Raw genomic sequence first — 25,563 nt, forward strand, 5'->3', positions numbered from 1 at the left:
TTTGTTTGTTTTGCAAATCAGCGCTTTCATTCTTCCATCATAGCCCATGCTTCCTCTGCTTTCATGTAGTACTGATTGGCCAGTCTACCCTTCATGGCCTCCATAGCTGCATCAGCTGCCTCAGTGAAAAGATCACCTACAAAATGCATACAATTCCAATTGAAACCATTACAGCAAATTCAGGACACATTTAGAAACCAAAATTGTCAATCTAATATCATACTGTTGTAATATTTTCTGATCTGAAATACTGAACCACTGTGTTGGATGTTGATGAATGAAGCGTGAGAAACACTCACCTGCTCTTTGGGGGTCAGCATCCAGGTTGAACCCTCCCTCCTGGTACATCTCAGCCAATCGTGCCAACAGAAGGTAGCGCGGCTCGTCCTGCATCCCATCAAACTCTCCGCCCTCGTCATAGTCTGTCATCTTAAGGGCAGAGTCGTACCAGTGCACGGCGTGCATCCAGTCCAATGCCCTGCGTTTTCGAAATAAAACTTTCATTTCTGAAGTGGGTTAACAGATTTTCCATTTTAAAATTCCATACTTTTCCAGACTTCTCTGTAGATTTTTCAGACCATATTTAACATGATAAATGGTTTCAAAATACAACATTGCTATTACATATGCTATTATGTTGCCAAATAACTGCCAGAATACGGTAAATATGTACTGTACATCATTCAAAATCAATGAACACCAAAACTGTAATGATGGTTTGATGTTGCATGATCACCAAACAGCAAAGTACAGTGTGATTTAAACGATCATGCAGTCCCTTATCTGTTGCTGGTGTGTAAATATGCATGTAATATCATTTATTCAGTTATTTATATTTTAGGCAACTAAATAGGGGCAACAGTCTGAAAACGTAATCTGGAAATTCTCTTTTTTTATATATTCTGACTTATCCAGACTTGGACATTACTAAAATCAAATTCCATACTGAGTAGGAGGATCCCTGTCTAAACACATTTTGGTCCATAGATTGAAGTGAATGATGTGAAAAAATGATTAAAGCATTTCTTACCTATCAGAAGGGAGTGTCAGACCCGTGTCGAATGCTCGTGCCACTAGAATCATACTGGGCCGGTCTCCTGCCTCGGCGGCCTGCAGCAGGAAGCCGAAGCCCTTCTTGCTGTTTTCCTCAGACGCCTGAGATGAAACAACACAGACATGACAGAGGAAGAATAAGCAGGGCAGAGAGATAAAATAATATGTTACCATCCATGAGACCATTTGGGAAAAAAGCACCTCTAATTCTATCTCTGGTAGAATGTGATGTGGCAGCTGAAGATAACACTGGCCAAGGGCAACTATAGCCTCGAGCTCCCCACACATGGTGGCCCTCTCCAGATGATATATTGCAGAAATCTCGTCCCACGGTGCATCCTTCTCACAGAAGCGCCCGCCCTCGTGGTAGCGGACCATGGCTAGATGAACCTAAAAAGGGATAGTTCACCCAAGAATGAAAATTCAGTCATCATCTACTTAGCCTTATCTCGTTCAAAACCCATTAGACGTTGGTTCATCTTTAAAACACAAATAAAGATGATGTTAATGAAAGGTTTCGGTCCCTCCACTGGAAGTTTGTGCAAACAAAACTTTCCAAAAAGATACAAAAAGTTCATAAATGCGTCGTAAAACGAATCCATACGAACTGAGTGTTTTAATCCGAGTCTTGTGAAGAGATAATTTATATGATCAACAGATTTAATTTAGCAAACATACATAGAGCACATCAAATATGGTAAAAACAGAAGCTCAAACGTGTATGTGCCTCAGGAGAACCAGTGAGGTTTGTTCTAGTGTATGACACATGCAAGTTTGAGCTTTCATGTTAAAGACAAATACACCCCTAAATTAAATCTGTTCATCATTTAAAGCGATTGTATCTCTTCACAATACTTGGAATAAACTTGATTCATATGGATTAGTTTTACGACACCTTTATGACCTTTTTGGACATTTTTCAAAGTTTTGGTTGCTTGGACTTTCAATGGAGGGACAGAAACCTGACAGAATTTCCATTAAAGGCAGGCAATGTTTTCATAAACACTTTTTGTTATACTGGTTGAAACTTTCTTCACATCCTGATAGCAATCAATAATAAAAGTGGTCTAAATATAAAAAAAATTAAAAAATTACATTTATCTTCTGTGGAAAAATATTTCATCCAATCATTTCATTCAGTTTCAAATGCCTACCTGATTGGTAGCCTCTCTAGCCTCTCCACAATTGCCTACCCTAGCTGAACTGAAGTCTTTAAGTCAGAAATAAAGTATAAAAAATATATTTGTCAGTTTCAGGACCAGGTTTGTAAACACATGACACAATTTCTTACCTTGCCTAGGATGGATTTGCCAATTTTCCTTTCAAGAAGCATAGTGTTCAGTCTCTGCACCTCCATTGCCACACAGGAGGATCTGTGTACGTGGGAGCGAGATGAATGGTAAAAACTCCATTTTTCTTCAGTCAGCTGAGAGAGACAACAAAAATACATATTATCCCTAAAGTAATAATAACTGAGGCAAGAAATGACAACAACATAGACTTTATGAATTGTCCAAATTTTAAATATATCCACACTTTTTTATCCATTGCTGGCCAAGACCAAGGTCAGGAATAGACTGTTTAGGAACAGCATATAGCTTAGAGCGCCAGTCTGTTGTGATATCAAATACAGTGCATAGCTGGTCTGTGAAGTGTTCCTTTATTGTCATTCGACAAACCGTTTTTAGATGTAACTGCTTTCACTTTTTGTTTATGTATAACATTCCTTGAATCCTTAAATGTGGATAGCAGAAGAACTAACATCTGTGAGACTTTAAAAACCACAAAAAACAACAACACTTAAAATCACTTGAAATATTTCTGCACAAAAAAGCAATGCATGCAGGAAATCACATGCAGGGTTCCCACATGACTTCTCCAGTCATTCCAGATTTTTTATTAAATGTATGGTTTTAATAGAAATTTCACTCACAAGCAGCAACTGCTACTCAATGAAATATATTTTGAGCACAACAAGAGACATTTCCATGACTTTTACTTGCCATTCAAAAATTACAATTTTACAAAATTCCCTGACATTGACAGGTTTTCCGTGATTTTGGGAACCCAGCATATGCGTGTACAGTACGGGAAAGGAGAGCTTGCCACTTGTGAGATGGTTAAAGTAAGATGAGATTAAGGGGTTTAGATGAAAGAATAATGAGATGAAAAGGTTTAGAGGTTTAGATAAAAAAATGTAGATTACAAGACAGCACCACTTTAAATCAATGTTCAATGAGAAGAAAGATTAGGAATCAATGGGTGATGGATGACTATCGTGATTAGATACAGGGATTTTATCAACGGTTTTGTAGTTACCCGACGAACACTGTCCTCATCCGATTCTGAGAAATGTCTGTTGTAGAAGGGACGTCCCTAAATAATGATGAATAAATTAAAAACCTACCATCACATATCTTAGGAGCCCAAAAAAAAGTATAACTGCTGCATTTCATGATGCAAGTGAGCACAGCACACAACAACAAGTTTATAATGCAGTAGAAAGGAATTTTTGTTAAGGAGTAACAAAGAAATCAAGCAAGAACAGGTTATAATTTCAACTACAGTTCTCAGTAGCCTGGCACTTAACATATGAAATATCAATATTATTAACATAATCTATATCCATCTATATATACAAACAAAACAATAGTTGTAAACTAGTTTAATTTAAATTTAATCATGTTCTGTATTTGTTCAGATTCAATGCTGACAATCATCCAAAACCCTGTGCTGGATACAAATACTGTAAAACTAAATAAAATATCCAGGTGATATTCAATACCTGGCTGTGATGTTCCACTAAGTCTCCTTCACTGCGTTTCTCACTAGGGTAACCACTGTCTCCTCCATTCTCTGAGTCCTGTGAATGCAAGTACAGTTAATAGTATAAATCAGCTTTTCATTGTTGCTAAAATCAACTTAAATTAAACCAGTTTCCACAAAATATCACTGAATTTAATACCACTGTCAACAATGGATATATATATTCTTATTCGCAAACTGACCTTTTGATCTGAGTTAGCTCGATGTGTCTCATTCATTTCATTCATAAATGACCAGCCTGTTATGAAACATAAATGAGAGCCAACATTATATTTGAGCTAGAATGCCTTGATATGTTGCAGTTTCATTTGTGCACAAAGAATTGAGGAAAAGCTTAAAACAAATCAATATGTTTTAACTAAACACAGAATATGTAGTGCTACCAATCAGGGTGCTGTTGGTAATAATTGCTTAAACACTTTTGTCGATACTTTTTCAAATCATAATGTTAAATTGCTAACATGACAGTTTTTATATCTCTGACAAGTGTATACTCTACTAAAGCCTTATACTGTATTGGTAAATTGGAAAATGTGTCCTTATAATATTCATCAAAACAATTAAAGGTCAGTGCAAACTGGCCCAGGAAGGTTACTTAGCAACATCAGCACCAGCTAATTAATATTCATGAGCTAAGCCATAGATACAATCAGCAGTGCATCATTCTCTAGGGGGAACATCAATTAGACTTAGGGAAAATAAATCCTTACTACCTACCATAGTTAGCCTTTCATTTTAATTTCTGAGGGGACATTTCTGATAATTGTGGCTATATTTAGATAAGTCACACTGCTGCAGACTTACACATTTAGAGCATCCCTTATTTTATTGCAGTTTTCTTATAAATAAATATATTTTCTTTATCTAAAAAAAAAGATGGTTCTGGATTTTTGCTTTATATGTGTCAAACACAACTTTTATGGCCATAATCCATTAAGTATTTCCATGTTTTCCCTTAGAAATGAATTGGTAATTATATTAACATCACAACCAGCCAGTCAAAGGCCCACTTCAGTTCTCGGCCAGCTGACAACAAGTGGAGGTATTTCTAGTACTTTAAATACATATATTTATTTAAAAAGTGTTTCCAAGTGGTTGCAACATACTGACAGCTAATAAATTCAGACTGCATGAGGTGTGCTGAAAAAAAAACTATAGATGCAAGGATTCATTCCTTGTTATGTCTGTTGTCTTCAGTAGAGGGCAACTAACACACTGAAATTACCAGAGACAGTCTATGGAGGAGGAGAGAGATAACTGCATTAAATGTTAACTAGACCTGTGTGAAAAGTATACAGTAAAGAAAGTGAAATTTATGATACAATTGTTGTCAGATTGTATTGTTCACAATAAATATATTATCAAAACAATTTTAACAAACAGTTTTGGATATTTCAGTATTTCTCCATTCAAGTAGATTGCAACTGTACGCTTGTTACCTACATACAAAATATCTGTCACCAAAGTGATCTGACTTGTCTTAAGGGGGATTTGGTATTCCTCAGGTGGTCTACTTAAAGGGATAGTTCACCCAAAAATGAAAATTAGCCAATGATTTACTCACCCTCAATTCATCCTAGGTGTATATGACATTCTTCTTTCAGACAAATACAATCGGAGTTATATTAAAAAATGTCCTGGCTCTTCCAAGCTTTATAATGGCAGTGAATGGCCGTTTCTGTTATGAAGTCCATAAAAGTGCATCTATCCATGATAAAAGTGCTCCACACGGCTCCGGGGGGTTAATAAAGGCCTTTTAAAGTGAAGAGATGCATTTGTGTAAGAAAAATATCCATATTTAACTAGGGGTGGGGGAAAAAATCGATTCTTAGATGCATCGCGATGCGGACGTGGACGATTCTGAATCGATTCACAATTGTCAAAAATCGATTTTCAAAAAAAAAAAATTTTTTTTAGATATATATTTATAATAACGTAATATTGACGGAACGCGAAAGACGGAACTCTGAAGCGCGGAAGTGCAGTGGCCGGACCGTCTGTGGCGTGCACATAACAGACGCGGACGCGATGGCTGAGCGCCAAATCCAAACACCCTCCTCGTTAAAAGCTGACGTGTGGAAATATTTTGGCTTCTGAAGTTGAAGGGGGAAAGGAGCTGGACAAGAGCCACACTAGTTGTAAGCTTTGTAGAGTAAAACTAAAATATTTCGGAAACAAGACACATGAAGCCAAATGACACGTTTCCAGCCAGAGGAGGAAAAACACTCGGCTGTAACGTTACCGGTCGTTGTTATATTATTAATTTACTACAAATATGCTGCTGCTAGTTCAGACACACATGTATTTTCCTGTTGGTTCTTTGCAATGTTAATAAAATATATTGTACGTTAATTCTTTATGGGTCATTACTTTGTACTTTTAAAGCAAAGTATTTATAGTCACACACACACAAAAAAAAAGATTCTGATAATCGATTTAGCATCGAATCGCAGCCCTCTGAATCGTAATCGAATCGAATCGTGAGGTGCCTAGAGATTCCCACCCCTATATTTAACACGCTACAAAGTAAAATTCTAGCTTACGGCTAAACGACCATACGCAGTCTACTTGCGCCTAAAGCGCAACTTACGCAACGTCGGAAGTAGTGTAGTGCGTAATGGCATAGCGTAAATATCACCAGTACGTCGCATTACTCGCATCAGTTAAACTTAGACTTAAGTCGAATCCGTATGTTTGTTTAGTTGGAAGCTAGTTATTTTAAATATGGATATTTTTCTTACACAAACTCATAGCTTCGCTTCAGAAGACCTTTATTAACCCCCAGAGCCGCATGGAGCACTTTTATCACGGATAGATGCATTTTTATGGAGTTAAAACAAAAACGGCCATTCACTGCCAAGCTTGGGAGAGCCAGGACATTTTGTAATATAACTCCGATTGTATTCGTCTGAAAGAAGAATGTCATATACACCTATCATGACTTGAGGGTGCAAATCATGGGCTAATTTTAATTTTTGGGTGAACTATGCCTTTAAGTGCATTCACACATAGTACCGGGTTAGTATAGTATTACCCATGGATGATCGGTCTGCAGAGACGCCAATACTAAGTGGAGAACAGGGAACCGAGTCTGTCTCGCTGTTTTCATCAACTGAGGAAGTCTCAGAGAGCCGGGACAGAAGAACAGGCATGTGGCCGAGAGAGATTGTCCGAACCCTGGGCGAACCACACTGCTCTTCACATCCACGGAGGACAGTCTGAGCTGAATTCTGCTTAGAAAAAATGTATTCATTTAGAAAATTTTCAGAAATATTTGTTTAAATAATCCCAATTCTTAACCAATTGCAACCGTTTGTGAATGCAGGGCTAAGAGACATGAAATTTATTCTGTTGGTCTGATTGGGTCAGCAGTTCCACTGATATTTTTACTGGCAACGCCACAAAAACACCCATACTTTTAAATTAACTATCAGAACCAAAGTATAATATTTTAGCACAGAATGTTTCATTAAACATGGAAAAAAGGAGGGATCGACATATCAGCAGGAATGATGTATTTTTGTAGGCCAAAACCCGCAAATGATTTAGTATTTTAGCACTTCTGTCCAGAAGTTTTTGGTTAAATGCCTAAAAAAAAAAGGTCTGTGGTGAACATAAGTGTAACACAGTTCAAGCTCAGGGAAGCAGGAGGCGGGAACTGGCAAATGGTTAACCTAAAGTTAATCACAAAATTAATCACAAACAACAAAACAAAACGAAGTGGCAGCCGCTTCAAGGCCGACTGCCACACACTCATTTAAGGAATAGTTCACTTCAAAATTAAAACTCTATCATCATTTACTCACCCTCAAGTTGTTTCAACCTGTATGAATGTCTTTCTTCTGCTGAGCACAAAGGAAGATATTTTGAGGAATGTTGGTAACCAAACATTTGATGGACCCCATTGACTTCCATAGTACTATTCCTCAAAATATCTTCCTTTGTGCTCAGCAGAAGAAAGAAATTCATACAGGTTGAAACAACTTGAGGGTGAGTAAATGATGACAGAATTATCAATTTGAAGTGAATATTCCTTTAAATGTCCCAAGCATGGTCCTCTCTCGCCTTCCATTGTCATCACTCCTTTTAACCTTACGGAGCTCCTCCATGGGACTTGAGGCTTCAAAATTAATAAAAGTTGTTTTCATTTGTGATGTTGGTTTACCATGATGAACAAAACGTGTAAGAATCATAATCTTTCGCTGGTCAGAGCTTATTTTATGCAAAAATCCAAAAGCTAATGGTAAAATCCGATTGGATTTTGTTGAGGGAACCAGGCTGACGCTACTTCCAGGATGGCCTACTGGCCGTCATGGCCGTCGTCACTGCAGCATATACACTCACCTAAAGGATTATAAGGAACACCTGTTCAATTTCTCATTATCTAATCAACCAATCACATGGCAGTTGCTTCAATGCATTTAGGGGTGTGGTCCTGGTCAAGACAATCTCCTGAACTCCAAACTGAATGTCAGAATGGGAAAGAAAGGTGATTTAAGCAATTTTGAGCGTGGCATGGTTGTTGGTGCCAGACGGGCCGGTCTTACTGGGATTTTCACAAACACAACCATTTCTAGGGTTTACAAAGTATGGTATGAAAAGGGAAAAACATCCAGTATGCGGCAGTCCTGTGGGCGAAAATGCCTTGTTGATGCTAGAGGTCAGAGGAGAATGGGCCGACTGATTCAAGCTGATAGAAAAACAACTTTGACTGAAATAACCACTCGTTACAACCGAGGTATGCAGCAAAGCATTTGTGAAGCCACAACACGCACAACCTTGAGGCGGATGGGCTACAACAGCAGAAGACCCCACCGGGTACCACTCATCTCCACTACAAATAGGAAAAAGAGGCTACAATTTGCAAGAGCTCACCAAAATTGGACAGTTGAAGACTGGAAAAATGTTGCCTGGTCTGATGAGTCTCGATTTCTGTTGAGACATTCAGATGGTAGAGTCAGAATTTGGCGTAAACAGAATGAGAACATGGATCCATCATGCCTTGTTACCACTGAGCAGGCTGGTGGTGGTGGTGTAATGGTGTGGGGGATGTTTTCTTGGCACACTTTAGGCCCCTTAGTGCCAATTGGGCATCATTTAAATGCCACGGCCTACCTGAGCATTGTTTCTGACCATGTCCATCCCTTTATGGCCACCATGTACCCATCCTCTGATGGCTACTTCCAGCAGGATAATGCACCATGTCACAAAGCTCGAATCATTTCAAATTGGTTTCTTGAACATGACAATGAGTTCACTGTACTAAAATGGCCACCACAGTCACCAGATCTCAACCCAATAGAGCATCTTTGGGATGTGGTGGAACGGGAGCTTCGTGCCCTGGATGTGCATCCCACAAATCTCCATCAACTGCAAGATGCTATCCTATCAATATGGGCCAACATTTCTAAAGAATGCTTTCAGCACCTTGTTGAATCAATGCCACGTAGAATTAAGGGAGTTCTGAAGGCGAAAGGGGGTCAAACACAGTATTAGTATGGTGTTCCTAATAATCCTTTAGGTGAGTGTAAATACAGCACATTGGGCGGTTCAGCATATTGGGCGGTTCCATCAACTGGTCCAAACTTCTCACACTAGCCCCAGGCAATCCTACTGTGTGTTGAGCCCATGGTATGTATATAGAGCTTACATAAGGATCTTGTACAAACCAGCAATTTGTTGGTGCAGTCCAGTTGTGCAGTTTCAGCAGGGGACAGGTCAAAGCGAGTGAGGCTCATACTCCTACAGATCTTATTACACAGGTGAGAGTGGAAGAAAAGAGCCATGCCACGCACACCTGAAACACACACACACAACATACATAAGACAACCATTACTAGTGATGCACAGAAACTAGCCAAAATATTTCAAATGCAGATTAAAAAGGAAGTTTTATATCATTATTTAAATAATATATATTATGTTTCAACACCAATTCGTTGCTGAAAAATAAATATTTATACGGTGGCTGTAATAAAAACTTGTTTTGATGAGAGATTTGTTCAAACATACATAACATAATGAAGTCACAGGTTAAGTAAAATTATAATGAATGTGTAATATAGTGCATATATTTATTTAAATGCTCCTCTCCAGAGTTATTTTCAGAAAGCTGAGATTTGGTTATCATTTTCACGTCCTTCTCCGCGTTGTTTAAATAGCAAATGCATTTGCGCCCATCCGTGCGTCCATGGGCTGCTGGTCTGAAAACGAGGTGTGTTCAGGCGTATTGTTGGCGCGGCAACTGAAATAGACTGCGCCATTGACTTTAGACCAGGTTTCAGTTGGTCAATGGCGCAGTCTATTTCAGTTGCCTCAAAATAGCAACGCGCCAACAATGCGCCTGAACACACCTCGTTTTATTCGCAATATTTTTTTTATATTTAAAGAGCGGATTAGTAAAATGCCCCTATAGGCGGGTCAACAACGCGCATACACTTTGTCCCATAGATGGTCTGCTCAGATCCGTTTCCTCGCTAGAGAAGAGTTCAGTTTTTCCGCTTGCAAATTCCGCCATGTAAATAGCTAATCCGCCATGGGGCGATCGCAACTGGCTTTTAAAGGAAATGGGAGATGAGACTCTGATTGGTTTATTGCACATTACGCTCAAAACACACTCATTACTCATTAAGAGAATAGGGACAACCCTTTTAGACCATGCGCCGGGCGCACTGACCATTTTTCCCGTCGTTAAACTAGCAAAAGTGGATTCGGACACGCCCTAAGTGCGCTTACGCCGTGCGCTTTAGACCATGAGCTTAGATCGTTAAAATAGGGCCCCAAAAGTTACAAAGCTTGATGGTAGGTGCACTACAAATAATGTTTTGTGTTTTGAAAACAGCATAGACTAAAACATCTCGGTTCATCAAAATGAAGATCGATTAAAAACAAAAAATGTATATTGTCCACACAGCTGACATAATTACCTGTTGTAGTTTATCCACATCGTGTGCATGAAAAAGACACTTACACAGTCAAAAAAAAACCTGCATCATCGGAGTGGTACTAATTAAACATCAATGTTTCATCCATAACTAAAAATTAATTTCGGCCAAATATTTTCAGTTGCCAAAATTTCAGTGCATCACTAAAATGTTCCTCATGCTTAAAGTACTCGTGCTTAAGACAAATCAAATTTATAAAATGTCTTCAAGTTTATAAGGAAAAAAAATGCAGGAGGATATTGATAAATACCCAGGTTGCCATCTCCAAAGTCAGTCCCCTTCTCAGTGTGGATCTGAGGATCTGTATAAAGGTCCCCAACACCCTGAATGTCCACCACTATCAGCTGGTGTCCAGAGCGCTCAAATGTGAAATGACTAAATGCCTAAAGCCACAAAAACATCATTGCCAATAAATAATCACACATCATTTCACTGGGACAACAGATTCAGATTTTATACATCCTTGACAACCTGGGGTGTAAGCCGTATGTTATCGTCCCTCACGAAACCAGAGTTGGAGTTGTACTTTGTGTACTTCCCCTCAATGTAGTGTTCCAGGTGAAACAAAGGGCTCCCAGGGCGACTAGTCATTTCCACAACACACATCTGCATGATGTCAACCTAATAATGATGGGATACGTTAAAGTAGTACATCATTCATATCTGGTATGATTGATCAAACCAGTTTTGAGTGGTAAAGCCTAGTTTACATACAAAATGTGACCGTGTTTTATGAACATTAACAACATCCACCAGAGAAGTACCTGTTTGGGAGGCCTGTGGCGATTGAACTCCTCGCCCCATAATTTAGCCTCCATTTGTAACTTCACATCCTCAAAGTAAACCTCTCTGTCAACAGTCTCCATGTAGCGCTTAGCCACGTAGTTTGAGGCTGATTTCCATTTGCTGCTGTGGGAAAAGTTTGATAACTTTTTCCTGTGAACGATAGGGAATAGAAAGCTACAGGTCAACAAAAATCCATTTTAAGACAAGAGATGAGAGTATCATATTTAGGGCTGCCCCTGACTAAAGAATTTCCTAGTCGACTATTAGTCGTTCATTTAAGCCATTAGTCGATTATTTGGGGGAGAAATACTAATCCATAATAATGAGCATTTAAAATATTAAATTAACCCCTGGTTTCACAGACAAGGTTTAAGCCTTTAGTCCCAGACTAAAATGCATGTTTGAGCTGTTTTAAAAGTTTAAAATGTAAAACAAAAAAAAGTTGGTTATGAAGGTTATGAAAACGATTTTCTAGCAGTTTTATAGTTCAACATGTATTATAAAATATAAATGTTATATAAAATAATGTTCATAAATCAAAGTTATAAATCTAAACAAGTTGTGTTCCAAATTTGAGATTGATATCTCAAAGAATGAGAGTTCAGTAAGATTTTGTTTGGGCGAAGTAACAAATTTTCCTCATTAAATGCCAGCAAAATTCACTGGGACACGCAGTGGTTGGATTTGGAGAGAGTTTTTCTCTCTCAAATACACGCACACATTTTTTTTTATTACACACATACAAACCACACTCTGACATCCATACCAACACACCCACACAATTATCACTTCATAATTGATCTAATTGGCTCTATTATATGCAGAAGCAGAAAACAGGAATAAAGCGAGTACAGGTCCTTCTCAAAAAATTAGCATATTGTGATAATATTTTCCATAATGTAATGATAAAAATTAAACTTTCATATATTTTAGATTCATTGCACACCAACTGAAATATTTCAGGTCTTTTATTGTTTTAATACTGATGATTTTGGCATACAGCTCATGAAAACCCAAAATTCCTGTCTCAAAAAATTAGCATATTTCATCCGACCAATAAAAGAAGTGTTTTTAATACAAAAAAAGTCAACCTTCAAATAATTATGTTCAGTTATGCACTCAATAGTCAATACTTGGTCGGGAATCCTTTTGCAGAAATGACCGCTTCAATGCGGCGTGGCATGGAGGCAATCAGCCTGTGGCACTGCTGAGGTGTTATGGAGGCCCAGGATGCTTCGATAGTGGCCTTAAGCTCATCCAGAGTGTTGGGTCTTGCGTCTCTCAACTTTCTCTTCACAATATCCCACAGATTCTCTATGGGGTTCAGGTCAGGAGAGTTGGCAGGCCAATTGAGCACAGTAATACCATGGTCAGTAAACCATTTACCAGTGGTTTTGGCACTGTGAGCAGGTGCCAGGTCGTGCTGAAAAATGAAATCTTCATCTCCATAAAGCTTTTCAGCAGATGGAAGCATGAAGTGCTCCAAAATTTCCTGATAGCTAGCTGCATTGACCCTGCCCTTGATAAAACACAGTGCACCAACACCAGCAGCTGACATGGCACCCCAGACCATCACTGATTGTGGGTACTTGACACTGGACTTCAGGCATTTTGGCATTTTGGCATTTCCTTCACCCCAGTCTTCCTCCAGACTCTGGCACCTTGATTTCCAAATGACATGCGAAACTGAGCAACAGTCCAGTGCTGCTTCTCTGTAGCCCAGGTCAGGCGCTTCTGCCACTGTTTCTGATTCAAAAGTGGCTTGACCTGGGGAATGCGGCACCTGTAGCCCATTTCCTGCACACGCCTGTGCACGGTGGCTCTGGATGTTTCTACTCCAGACTCAGTCCACTGCTTCCGCAGGTCCCCCAAGGTCTGGAATCGGTCCTTCTCCACAATCTTCCTCAGGGTCCGGACACCTCTTCTCGTTGTGCAGCGTTTTTTTGCCACACTTTTTCCTTCCCACAGACTTCCCACTGAGGTGCCTTGATACAGCACTCTGGGAACAGCCTATTTGTTCAGAAATTTCTTTCTGTCTTACCCTCTTGCTTGAGGGTGTCAATGATGGCCTTCTGGACAGCAGTCAGGTCGGCAGTCTTACCCATGATTGCGGTTTTGAGTAATGAAACAGGCTGGGAGTTTTTAAAAGCCTCAGGAATCTTTTGCAGGTGTTTAGAGTTAATTAGTTGATTCAGATGATTAGGTTAATAGCTCGTTTAGAGACCCTTTTCATGATATGCTAATTTTTTGAGACAGGAATTTTGGGTTTTAATGAGCTGTATGCCAAAATCATCAGTATTAAAACAATAAAAGACCTGAAATATTTCAGTTGGTGTGCAATGAATCTAAAATATATGAAAGGGTCATTTTTATCATTACATTATGGAAAATAATGAACTTTATCACAATATGCTAATTTTTTGAGAAGGACCTGTATTTTCTTTAGGCTAAACCTGAGAAAATGACACCATCTGGTAAAAAATAGTAAAAATTTAAATATTGAAGCATTGCCAACAGAATGAAAGCCTATTAAAAAATATTGCATCATTGTATTGTCAAATGGCCCTGGGATTCAAAATTTTAATGGGGACATTTTTGTCTAAAAGGTGGACAAGAAAGAGAGGAACTTTTTTGTATACCTAATGCAAAATAGATTTTTTTTAAAGGAAATGGGGGTGAAATAGTATAATGCCAATAAAAATTCAAACCTCTGCCAAAACTTATGCAGTTGACATTAACACAGGCAAAATTATTTAAAAAACAAAACAAAAAAAAATTAAAAAGACAAAAATGTCCATAAGGATGCACAAGGGTTAAATGTCCTATTAGAACTAAGGCCTAATCCTGGCTAAATCTAAGCCAGGATTAGGCAGACGGACAAGTATAGCCTTAATATCGAATGAAAACTCAGTTTTCAGTCAGAACACAAACAAAACAAATATACATTACATAAAAACAAATAAATAAAAACAGCAGCAAACTGAAACACTACAATATGGACAATAAGGCTCTACCTGATTCACCGTCGCTATTTTTTCCCCTCTGATAACAGTGTCTTTGTTGGGGAGAAGTGAGCTCCGTGTTTAACATTAAGTCGATTATTAGGGGGCAGCCCTAAAAAAATTATCACTTGAATGGAAGATACATCACTAAGAAAGGGACATAACTAAGGGATGTATTTTTTGTACAGGATAACAGATACTAATTAATACAATCTTCATAGGCATTGGTCAATTATGACTAAGTTGGCTTGACAAACAAAACTATTCTACACAATATTTTCCTAATCCTAATCCTTTTAATATAATAATGTGCAGGTTTTATGACAGCAATTAAGCAATTACATGGAATATTCATACTTTAAAAAAATTATAACTTATTTTAACTGCAAAAAGGCTAAAAGGTGAAAAAAACCTGAAAAACGGAAACACTTTCATTTCAATTCCAGATATCCCTTAATAAACAGTAATATTTACCTAGTCTATGGTATATATTCAATATATATTTGCTTGACTCACGATCTGAAGCATTCTCTCATGGCTCCTCTTCCAAACGGCTGTAAAAGAAATATATCCCAATTAATTCAAGAGAATACATAATTAATCAGTATTAGAAACATATTTACAGAAATGCAACTTCCAGCTCAAACTGAAAACAAGTGTATGATGTCGCTAAAGTACCTGAGAGGAAATCTTGATAAATATGTCGTCTTTTGCCCATTCACCAGTAACCGCATTGTATCTAAAGAGCAAGAATACATGTTTACACCAATATTTCTACACTTATTTACACTCAATATTTCTTCAAATATTGTGTAGAATCACTTTAAATATAGCATTCTATTCCCTTTCATTTTCATTTATCAAACTTTTACCCACAGCAGCGACAAGAAATCGGCCTCAAACTACGTGGCTGAGAGCTACAAGGATTTGTAAATGCATTAAAAAAAGTATCTTCTATATTATGAAAACAGTATTTGTGAAACACACAAGTGATTTTTCTTCTTCTTTGGGACAGTTAGTGAAAGAGTCAATACAGCAAATACTGCATGATGGGCACAGTCCTAAAGGCACACGCCCAATATTTACATAAGTGTGTGTTGTTTTTTTCCGTGGTCCAGAACACTGTGTACCATGTAGACCAACCCATTTAATGGCACACACAACCATTGGCAAGCAGTCAAGGGATATTTTTTAGAGGTGTGAAGTTACAAATGTTTAAAATTAGAGTCTGAAACTGTGAGACATCTGACATTATGTGTCTCTTATTTAACATACAATCACACATTTTCTGAGATTGACTTGGACATGTGTCAGGTGTCTGTGGTGTGGCATAGTGGTAAAAACTCAGGACTGGTAGCAGGAGGAAACCGAAGGTTCAGTGATGATGGGACACAAGGGTCAATCTCATGGCCAGTGTTGCGGAGTCACTGATTAAAAGTAGAGTATGTTACAAACTTTACATTTTTCAGTAGCATGAGAGTATAGGCCAGATGTTTCCAAAATAATTTGTGTATTTTCTGTCACCGTAATTGTTAATCTATTCTAAAAACCCTCATTTTTATTTGTATATCATATGAAGACTTCAGATGCAAAAACCTCTATGTCCGTCTGACATTTTTTCATTTAAATTAGTTTTTTTTTTTTTTAATCAGGCTCCAATGTTTAGGTTCAGTAATTTTACTTTAATGGCAATGAAAAGGTTATTAGTCAGTTATTGAAATGCCTTAATTACAAAAATGTCACTTTAGTCAATTTATTGGTATTTAAAGGGTCACTCCACCCATTTCAACATTAATCTTTATTGAAAGTGGGTTATATATGTAGTCGAAATGTAAAAGAAATTTTAAATTTGGTGCCCTCTTGACCGAGAAAAGACAGAAAATAACTTTGGGGCGCATTTGTATGTAAGACAACAACTCCCACAATGCACCATGTTGCACAGCTCCGCAAGCCACTCCCACTAATCCAGAACAGCGCAAACATCAGAGAAATCGCTCTTCCGTCTACAAGAAGGCTAGCTGCCAAATGAGTTTAAAATTCATTTCACAAAAAATGTCTAGTTAGTTGTGGCGAGCAGGACGAGGGCGAGGGACGTGAGAGGACGACGCGAGTGATAATGAATGGCACCTGTGCAGCGGTCTCATATCTCTCACGGAGGAGCGGAAGCACAAAAGGAACAGGCCTGATTTTATGTTTTGTTTCTGTTGTGTGTGGCCAGCTGGCTTATACTTTTGTTTTGTATTTGTTTATTTTACTATTAAAACGTTTAAATGTTCGCCGGTTCCAGCCTCCTTCTTCCCACAACAACGAACCCCGTTACATTGGCAAACTCATTAGTGAATTACTCGTTTGTATTTCTTTCTATATGGTGAATTATTGCATGATACCTGCATGTTCAGTCAGGCGAAACTAGGATGGTTCACATCACAACACAAACGTCCGTGTGGTCGTCTGATTCAGAGATTTCGTCCAGGAGAAACTGCCTTGTTGAAATTCTCTGCAGCAGACGGACTCTATCTGTGTCCGTAGCGCACAGCGAGAGCACACGCACCAGCAGTCCGCCCAGCTCAAGCCAGCCCGGGCTCCTCGTCCGCGACAGGCAGCCGCCTCCTGTTCCACCATCAGCCTCAGCTGCTCTTCACTATATTGCGGCTCGTAAAGATAGCCACGAACAGCGGATTCGAGCAGCAGAATTTCAAAATCCTCTTCTTCCATATCATGTTTAGTTTCTTCCGTCATTGTCGTAACTTCCTATATCCACAGCGCTTGTTAGCTTAGCTTATAAACAAGATGGCTGATATTGCTTTCAGTATCTGCAAGTGAAGTCCCACCCACTGATCTGTGATAGCTCTGTTAGCGCATTAGGTCCAACCCCCTATGGGCGGGTTTGAAAGGGTGGGAATTTGTGCTTGTAGTCTATACAGAAATCCCCCCTTTTTACACTTCCTCCTACAATGACGTCAAATGACGATTTTTGCGTCATTGTAGGAGGAAGTGAAAAAGGTAAATAGTAGATTTCTCTCGTCTCAGGGGAAAATGAAAGAATGTTGCACGACCATTCAATAGTATGACTGGTTGTCTAACAATGGACCTCTTAATGCAAATGGGTGGAGTGTCCCTTTAACAAATTTGATTGTCATGTTTGCTCTTTTTAGAAAAACCTGTAAGTCCACCTCTTTGAACAACAATACATGCTAATCAGTTGTAAAATCACTAAAGATGCTACTGGAAACATTGCAAATGATGAAAGCAAAATTCAGAATGTAACAATGAAGAAACTGATCCACACATTAGGGGGAACTGTGATGTGAAGTACGTCCATGTCATATTACAGCTGTTCTTTAATGTAAGTTATGTCAGTTTCTGTCAGTTACAGCAGTACACGAAACATTGTTGTGTTTACATGATACTCGCAAAATCCTGTCTTTATTGCCACTGTAACGATTTTCTTTACACGCACGCCATTGTCATGACAAATCAGGTCCTGTGAAATCGGGTCTCCATCAACTATCAATTAATGATACTACTAAGTACATAAGAACGATAATTATTTAAAATATGTATAGCTTACTATATTGTGCATAATAAAACAAATTGAACGTAATTTCTTTTACTTGATTAAACTGTCAATTAATAAATTAATAATAATAGCCTATTAAGAGAATAATTGAACATTGTTCTTTTTATAACTGAAATATTTTGACATTTTACACTTAATTGAACACGTAATTACATTAAAGATGATTGTGAATACATGCGAATACATTTGTAAGTGCAACCGCATGTATAAACTAAGCTATCAGGCTAATCTGTATGTGTGCTATGCTAGTACATAAGCTAACTAATACAGACATTAAATGGTCATTATACCATAGTTAAAACAGCTTTTATTATCACATGTTTTCTGTAGGAATTCTGAACAGGCGTTAAAGAGAGTACCTATTAAAAGTAATTTGAGCCAATGGGATCGCTTGGGGGTCCTAATGGAGACCCGATTTGAGGGAGGACCCAATTTGTCACCACACCTGATTGGTTCTGTGGCTTTTGCTGACGAACTGGTATTTCTTAATGGGCTGAGGCTAGAATTTAGCAGTTTGGAAAATAAAGTATTTGATGAACATATACTATGTGCGGAGAGAATTCGCTCAATATCATTATCTCATTTTTGACGGAGGTGGCGTTGAGCGGCTTTTGCACCTGATGTCTTCATATGTTTTTATATGTGCTTGCTTGATGTTAAGCAAGTATGTTTGATCTTCCATTTTCCATATTTGATGTGCTCTATGTATTGTGAATAATTTTTTATTCACAATACATATTCATATTTATTACTCCATATTTATTCATATTTATTATATGTGAATAATATTCTAAATTAAATCTGTTCATCGTATAAAGTAATCGTGTCTCTTCAGAACACTTGGACTAAATCACTCCATTTATATAGAATATGGAATACTTTTACAATCTCTGTATGAACTTTTAAACCTTCAAAGTTTCGTTTGCGTGGATTTTTAATGGATCAAAAGACATACAGTATCTTCATTCGTCACATCTTATGGGTCTGGAATGTTTTAACCCTTTTAGTAGCTGCAGTGTAGATGATGTTTGTTGTTAGGTGGGAGTATAGCTGTAGTTGAACATCTTGTAGCTTGGCTGTCTACAGATTCCAACTATCTTCCCTAACTTTGCTCATGTGTTGCATTTTGATGGAGTCAACTCTTTGAGTAGGTTAACCATCCAAAGGGGCTCAAAATCACTCACCTGTATCGAGTACAGCGCTCTGTCTCGATTTCCTCCAGATGGAACTCAGCCCAAGGATCTGGCATGGCTTTGGCTTTCTCAATAGCATGTTTCCAAGTAGCCTGAGTATGAGACATTGAAGTTGTTAAAAAACTCCTACATCTGTCTATATGGGTTGAAGAGTGAAGATGGTAGTGATCCACTCTATACATTATGGATGCGAGAAAAGAACAGGAGGAAAAGAGGTATGCTATAAAGGACACGCAGGAATAAAAGGACAAAGAAAGTTTGAATTAGAGCTGGTAAGTTTTTAGTAGACTTAATGTAGTAGGGGATCCTAATACCAGGCTATCAGCCTAATAAAAATAAAGATATACCATCAGCAAATAATTTTAATGACATCTTGCACCCTATAGGAATCAGAATTGGAACCAGAATCGTTACATATCTAGATTCCCATAGTCACAGAGTCACTGTTCTGTGATCCCACAAAGATTGTGTCAGGATTAGACAGCAGGCTTGGTTATTTTATAAACTTTGTGCTGCGCAAATTTTAAATAACAACTGCAAGAGAGAGCTAGCATACTATACTATGCTGTAGTAAAAGTCTCAAGTCCAGGTGTCATCAGTGAAGTAAACCTGCCCATATGCCAAAATAACCAGTAAACCTAGATGCTGTGGCCAAGTATATTCAACCAATTATTTATAGAAAGGTCAAAGTGAGACAGAGTTCAAATATATGTCAGACACAAGGAAAATGTGGGCTCCTCTTTACAGGGAACCACTTAAGTACAGAAACGTTACCCATGTGTCACAAGACATCACGTAGACATCATCTCTTAAACAGTACAGGCCTATCACAGATACCTAACCTTATATACTATATTGGAGGAGGAATTCAATAGTTTAATGAACAAATAACTTAAATTAATTATATATTAACATTGCTGGGCTTGTAAGTAATCAAAAATGAAAACATCTACGTTTAAAATAGGCAAGTATTTATGTTTTTCCTTGCAAAAGTCTGATATTTGAAGCTGATCATTTATATTAAATTTTCAAATTCAAATAGTAAATAGCTAGGTTAAATGAGCACTAAAAAGTAACATCTCTACTGTACATTATAATCAGATTTTATGCTTGTACAATTCTAGATTGGAGCTTTAATTGTGCTTGAAGTCGTGATGAAATGAAAGTAGCAACAGATCTTTTTTTTTCTCTAACTGTGACGTACTTCCTAATGCAACAGATTGTCGAAAAAGAAAGTAGGGCTATGTATGTATCGTTTGTTGATTGATTTTGAGATATGGGTGTTGGACTGAGATATGGGTGTTGGCAGATGTAAAAAGCAAATTTAGGAGTGAAAGGGAAAAAAGGCAATAGGACAAATATGGGAAAAGCACGCATTCCATGATAGATGCCAGTCTAGATGGATTAATCAAATTGGGGAAAGACAGAAAATGTGAAGGGTCAAATTGAAACTTGTATTAAACATACCCGGCCTTTCTCTGTTAAAGATCCAAACCTGACATCATGCTCTTTGTCATTTTTGTTCTAAATTAGAGGAATAGACAAACCCACTTGTTTAAACACACAAATAATATGAGTATAAATGCAACCTGACATATTTACAGTAAGATTTACAGTACATGAGGTTTAGGAAGTGCGCTCGAGAGAGCTCAAGCTCCATATATGGAAGTGAGTGTGTCAGAGATGGAGGAAAACAGTTTTTGCACACTATACATTAGTTTACTACTACTTCTGGTAAGTAACAACACAATTTTTTCTGTGGTTAAGAAAAAACATCTGTTCACTTGTTCTCTGTGGTACAGGCAATCTCTTTTACCATTATAGAGGTCATTGTCTAAGTGGACACAAACAATTTAAGAACGTTCTTGGATGACCTCCAAAACGCCAGTATGAAATGGATAGTTCAAGTTCTGGGTAATGATTGCTCAATACAGCATTACAGTCGTGCTAAAATACACAATGTAGTAATAGCGGCTATGATGTCAACTGGAGCTACTGTGTGCATTACTGCACAGGACCCGCTGAAATACTATGTGAAACAGCATGCATTATGCAATAATGAATGTTTCAAACTTAAGTATGCTACATTGTTGTCACATGACCGTATTATTTACTAACATGCGCAATTCAGAAATAAAAACAGGTTTATATATTATATTATAAATGTTCTAATTTGATCTATGGTCTAATTTGGTGTCAAACTACTAGTGGGATACAGTACTTGCTGTATACTGCACGTTTTTGCAAAAATATAGAAGGTCATGCGGGTATCATGTACACTCTCTAGTGTGAACTACACAAAGAATGAATAGTATGGCAGCTATGCTGTTCCAAAAATAGTATGTCAGGGACTATATTTTTCCAAGAATGATGCTACTTAATGAATTTGATTAATAAAATATCGTTTGAATAAGAAATTGTGCCCTGGTCACTTAATATTTGTATTATGTAGTAACAGGTTTATAACGTTATACATAACTATACATAACTGTATTCAAAATCGAGTATAGCCTCTTGCAATTTATATTTACTGCATATTAACTGGGAAATTCTCACCTTGTATGTAAAGGAGTTTTTGGGCAATGAATTAGAAAGCTGCTGGTTACCAACAAGGTTCTTTGGAAAGTCACAGAAGCCTTTGGTTGGACTTGTGGGGTCGTCGGTTATGGGGCATATGCGGAGGTCATCTTCATCATCGTCATCACTTGCATTGGAATCTTTAAAAGTCACTCTATTCTTACTACACCCATTCCTAGGTCCATCCAGAGGGCTGCACACCTCCTCCATACTAAACATGAGCTCCTCCTCAGCCATGATGTCCCACTGTGTTGTGCACCAAAACTACAAACAAGCACGTAAGAATAAGTGTCAAATATTACATTATTAGATGCATTGTCAACAAACATGCAAACACCTTTTAGAAGTAGCGATGAAACAAATGATCAAGAACAGTTTGATAAAATGTGAAGGTATTCGTTAATGTAAGTGATAAACCTGTCCCTGCTCATGCGTTCCATTGTCCCGTCAACTAGACTATTCGTTATGCCACATTCCTTAAAAACTTCTGTTTGTAATGACAAAAGCGTTTTAAAACCTTCAAAAACGATGTCATTTAAAGCTATATAATAATTTATTTTGATGCATTATAACTAACAGCCACTAAACATAATAACAGCTCAAAGGTGCACACTACAGAGCACAAGAATAAGCAATAGTGCGTGTCACATTACTTACGTTAGAGTGAATAAAGTCGCTAGATTGAAGACATAAGGAAAACAGGACATATATATATATATGCTCTATTATCGCGAATCCTCTTCACACCCTTTCGGACAAGGAAGCCAACTCAACAATGAATCGCGCGTTTGCACGGAAGTTTCAGCTGCGGTTGTGTCTCAAGCACACTGGACAGTGACAGGTTTACTGTGCCTCTGCAGAAATGTGTACTACGTGTCTTGACCAGCGAACAAATGTTCCCTTGTGTTGTTGATTCCTCCAACCTCAGGACAACGACAAAGCTGCACTTAGCCCTCTAGTGGACTTTAACGAAAAGACAGCTCATTCTGAGAAATGTTAGGTACCTAAATGTATAAAAAATAAACAAATACATTTAAAAGACACAAGCCAGTTTGAAAAATAGAACAAAAATATCGTCAAAATGTTATTCAGAGAGAGCCATATGACAGTCGATCACATATGGCCTTTTATGGGGGAGCTCAGGTTGTTAATCGATAGCAGGGTTATATTACGAATTCTACTAAGACAAAGGCATGTCTCATGAATAATATTAATTTATTCATGCTAACCTTTCCTGGACACGGAAGAAAATTAATATTCATAAGCCAAGCCTTCAAGCGGCAACATTCCAAATTCAAATCAAGTAGGCGTAACTCTAATGACGTCGCGTTACGTAATTAATATTAATGAGAGCCCTCCTCGCCATAGTAGAGTCGTACTACTCGCGGGGGCAGGGCGAGCCTCCACACTGGTGAGGACTGGCTGCACGTAGCCACTGTGAAAAAGAACAGATCTGCTCATCCAACTCAAGTAGTGTGCAAACCGAGCGGCTATTTTCGTGTTCTTGGTTTTCATTGTATTGCATCGTCAATGTGACACTAACCGTTGTTCCAATACTTTTTTAGGGATTTAATTTCATGAAACGTATGACACCTGCAGTTTCACAAGTAAAAGCAATCAACGATTGGCCTTGCATTTGTTCAAAGCGAGTAAACATGCTCCCCGACTAACATCTGTATCGAAAGATTTTGAGGTACTTAATCGCATAATAAACGGAGCGCGAAAGTAATTCCAATAACAATTTCCATAACAAGCATTTCTGTTATTTCTTATTAACAGTATTATATATTATGCGCATATCATTACTATGCTAATATATCTAAGCTGTTAGCGCTTTAGTCTCGTGGTAGCGTGGCCGAGTGGTCTAAGGCGCTGGATTTAGGCTCCAGTCATTTCGATGGCGTGGGTTCGAATCCCACCGCTGCCAAATTGTTCTTTTCTGTTTTTTCGCCTATTAAACAGGATATAAACATATAATTTATCAGATAACTATAACTATATTAAAACCGTATATATGAAGAAGTGAATATTAGTGAATTTAACTAAATTCTATGGACTCTAAAATGACATGGACATCATGCAATCATTTTTCCTAACTTAATACTTAACATAGTCTCTGTTTACTTGATCCTATCAATATTATATAGGTATTTGTAATGACAAATGTAGGCTGTGAGATGACTGGCAGAAATTAAAATATTCATCTCTAATATTAAAAAAAACTGTATTTGGGAGATCCTTTCAATGGAATGTAGTTTATAATTATTACAGGTAGTATTATTAATTACAATTTGCCTATGGTATTAATTTCCATCGCAGTACTTCCGGCATCACAGACAATATCCATATAAAATTTTAAAACGGTGTAAAATACAATAAATAAAATAAAAAAACGTGTAGATTTACTAAACACATCTTTTAGAAATACGTGGTCAATTGCGCCATCTAGCGGTCTAAACTCCTCATTTTTACCATCGCGGTATATCAAGCCGCTTCCAGGGGCACGTTCATGCTTAAACCGGTGCGGTGCGCAACGTTTTGCTACGGTTTCCGGGGTGATACGATAAGTTTCCTGGAAACGGTGTGCAACCATAGACAGTAAAAGAACAAGTAACGGGGTTTGCGATACGTTTTCTTTTGTTTGGTAGGTGTGTCAAAAGTGTCAGCAGCAAAATAAACCACGAGGTATGAAAGAGAGCTAGCTCGCACAATGGGTCCAAGTAAAGTCATTTACAAAATGTGTCCACTGCAGCTCGGTATATAACGTTACATAGCCTTTATTATGTATATCTATGGGTATATGCGCAGCAATTAAAGATATTAGAATGTTAGTCATAAGAGTTTTATAGTAAAAATATATCATATCAACCCAGACAGCAACATAGTATCGGCCCAGATCCGGCCCACATCTGGTAGCTACACCTGGATCCTCCAAGGTCATAAATCTCGGAGGTAAGAAGTGGATTATCCTTCACTTGAAATGTTTGTCTTTTCATCCTGAAATGCGGGCAAATGTTGGATCACAATAATTAGGAACCACAGTTTCCACAAATCCCTTCTCTCGATTGGGATGTTCTTTTTTATTTTGGGCGGCAAGGGCACTGACTGTAACATCGAGCGTATTTTGCAGTATTAAACACGTATTTATATCGATTTCATCAGGCTCCGAAAAATTCTTCAAAAAGAACACAAAAAAAGGCCTTCTCAGCTGCCATAGCTCTTGCGTCATTTTACTGTCTTTGTGTTCAACGCACCATTGTTTCCGTTTAAAATAACGTTTTGCAACTTTTTGTCGGGTTTGTTTTTATACACATGCAACTTCATGGGAGCTATAAGATGCATAGTTATTTATAATGTTAGCTGTTCTTCATTATGGAGGACCAGGAGTGCCACTTAAAAATAAAATGAAGATTCAATATATCAATTTAATAATTCAAACATAAACATGTATATAAATAAATCACTTTTAAATGGACAAATTAATAGACATTTTTTAAGTTGTTTATTTAATTCGTGTTTTATACTCCATAAGCTCCTAGTCCTATTCCACAATGGGTATACGCTGCAACTGCATGATCATGTTTTATATAAATTACACTTTT

General features: G+C 37.8%; 2 protein-coding genes and 1 non-coding gene across 6 annotated transcripts in view; 2 read left to right on the forward strand and 1 right to left on the reverse strand.

The window, feature by feature from the left end:
* On the reverse strand, nucleotides 1-22,937 carry LOC130080488 (eukaryotic elongation factor 2 kinase-like). 4 transcript variants are annotated; one of them, XM_056245842.1, is made up of 19 exons: nucleotides 22,619-22,937; nucleotides 21,941-22,225; nucleotides 20,852-20,908; nucleotides 19,376-19,476; nucleotides 15,290-15,350; nucleotides 15,128-15,165; nucleotides 11,588-11,759; nucleotides 11,295-11,444; nucleotides 11,074-11,206; nucleotides 9,549-9,676; nucleotides 6,914-7,109; nucleotides 4,062-4,117; nucleotides 3,839-3,916; nucleotides 3,373-3,429; nucleotides 2,345-2,479; nucleotides 1,255-1,443; nucleotides 1,031-1,155; nucleotides 300-478; nucleotides 1-136 (listed from the first exon to the last, which is right to left on the reverse strand). In XM_056245842.1, the coding sequence occupies exons 2-19, from the start codon at nucleotides 22,196-22,198 to the stop codon at nucleotides 27-29; spliced, it is 2,223 nt and encodes a 740-aa protein (XP_056101817.1). In that variant the 5' UTR covers nucleotides 22,199-22,225; nucleotides 22,619-22,937; the 3' UTR covers nucleotides 1-26. The 4 variants fall into 4 exon arrangements, with proteins under 4 accessions (XP_056101817.1, XP_056101819.1, XP_056101818.1 ...); XM_056245844.1 differs by lacking the exon at nucleotides 3,373-3,429; XM_056245843.1 differs by lacking the exon at nucleotides 20,852-20,908 and having other exon boundaries at nucleotides 22,619-22,936.
* crym (crystallin, mu) overlaps nucleotides 1-25,563 on the forward strand; it is a 200,890-nt gene that overhangs the window by 141,271 nt on the left and 34,056 nt on the right. The window lies entirely within an intron of this gene.
* Nucleotides 23,807-23,888, forward strand: trnal-uag (transfer RNA leucine (anticodon UAG)). The gene has a single exon. It is a non-coding gene; the product is annotated as a tRNA-Leu (tRNA).

This window comes from Rhinichthys klamathensis, unplaced genomic scaffold (genome assembly GCF_029890125.1).
Source record: "Rhinichthys klamathensis goyatoka isolate OS25496 unplaced genomic scaffold, OSU_Roscu_1.1 h1tg000035l_1, whole genome shotgun sequence".
NCBI lineage: Eukaryota > Metazoa > Chordata > Actinopteri > Cypriniformes > Leuciscidae > Rhinichthys > Rhinichthys klamathensis.

Excerpts from the sequence above, each read along its gene's own strand:
- LOC130080488 (XM_056245842.1), bottom strand. The coding sequence starts at position 22,198 with ATGGCTGAGGAGGAGCTCATGTTTAGTATGGAGGAGGTGTGCAGCCCT. Across the intron at positions 15,166-15,289 it reads TTATCAAGATTTCCTCTCAG|CCGTTTGGAAGAGGAGCCAT; the intron begins GTACTTTAGCGA and ends TTTCTTTTACAG. Across the intron at positions 11,760-15,127 it reads ATGAGAGAATGCTTCAGATC|GAAAAAGTTATCAAACTTTT; the intron begins GTGAGTCAAGCA and ends TATCGTTCACAG.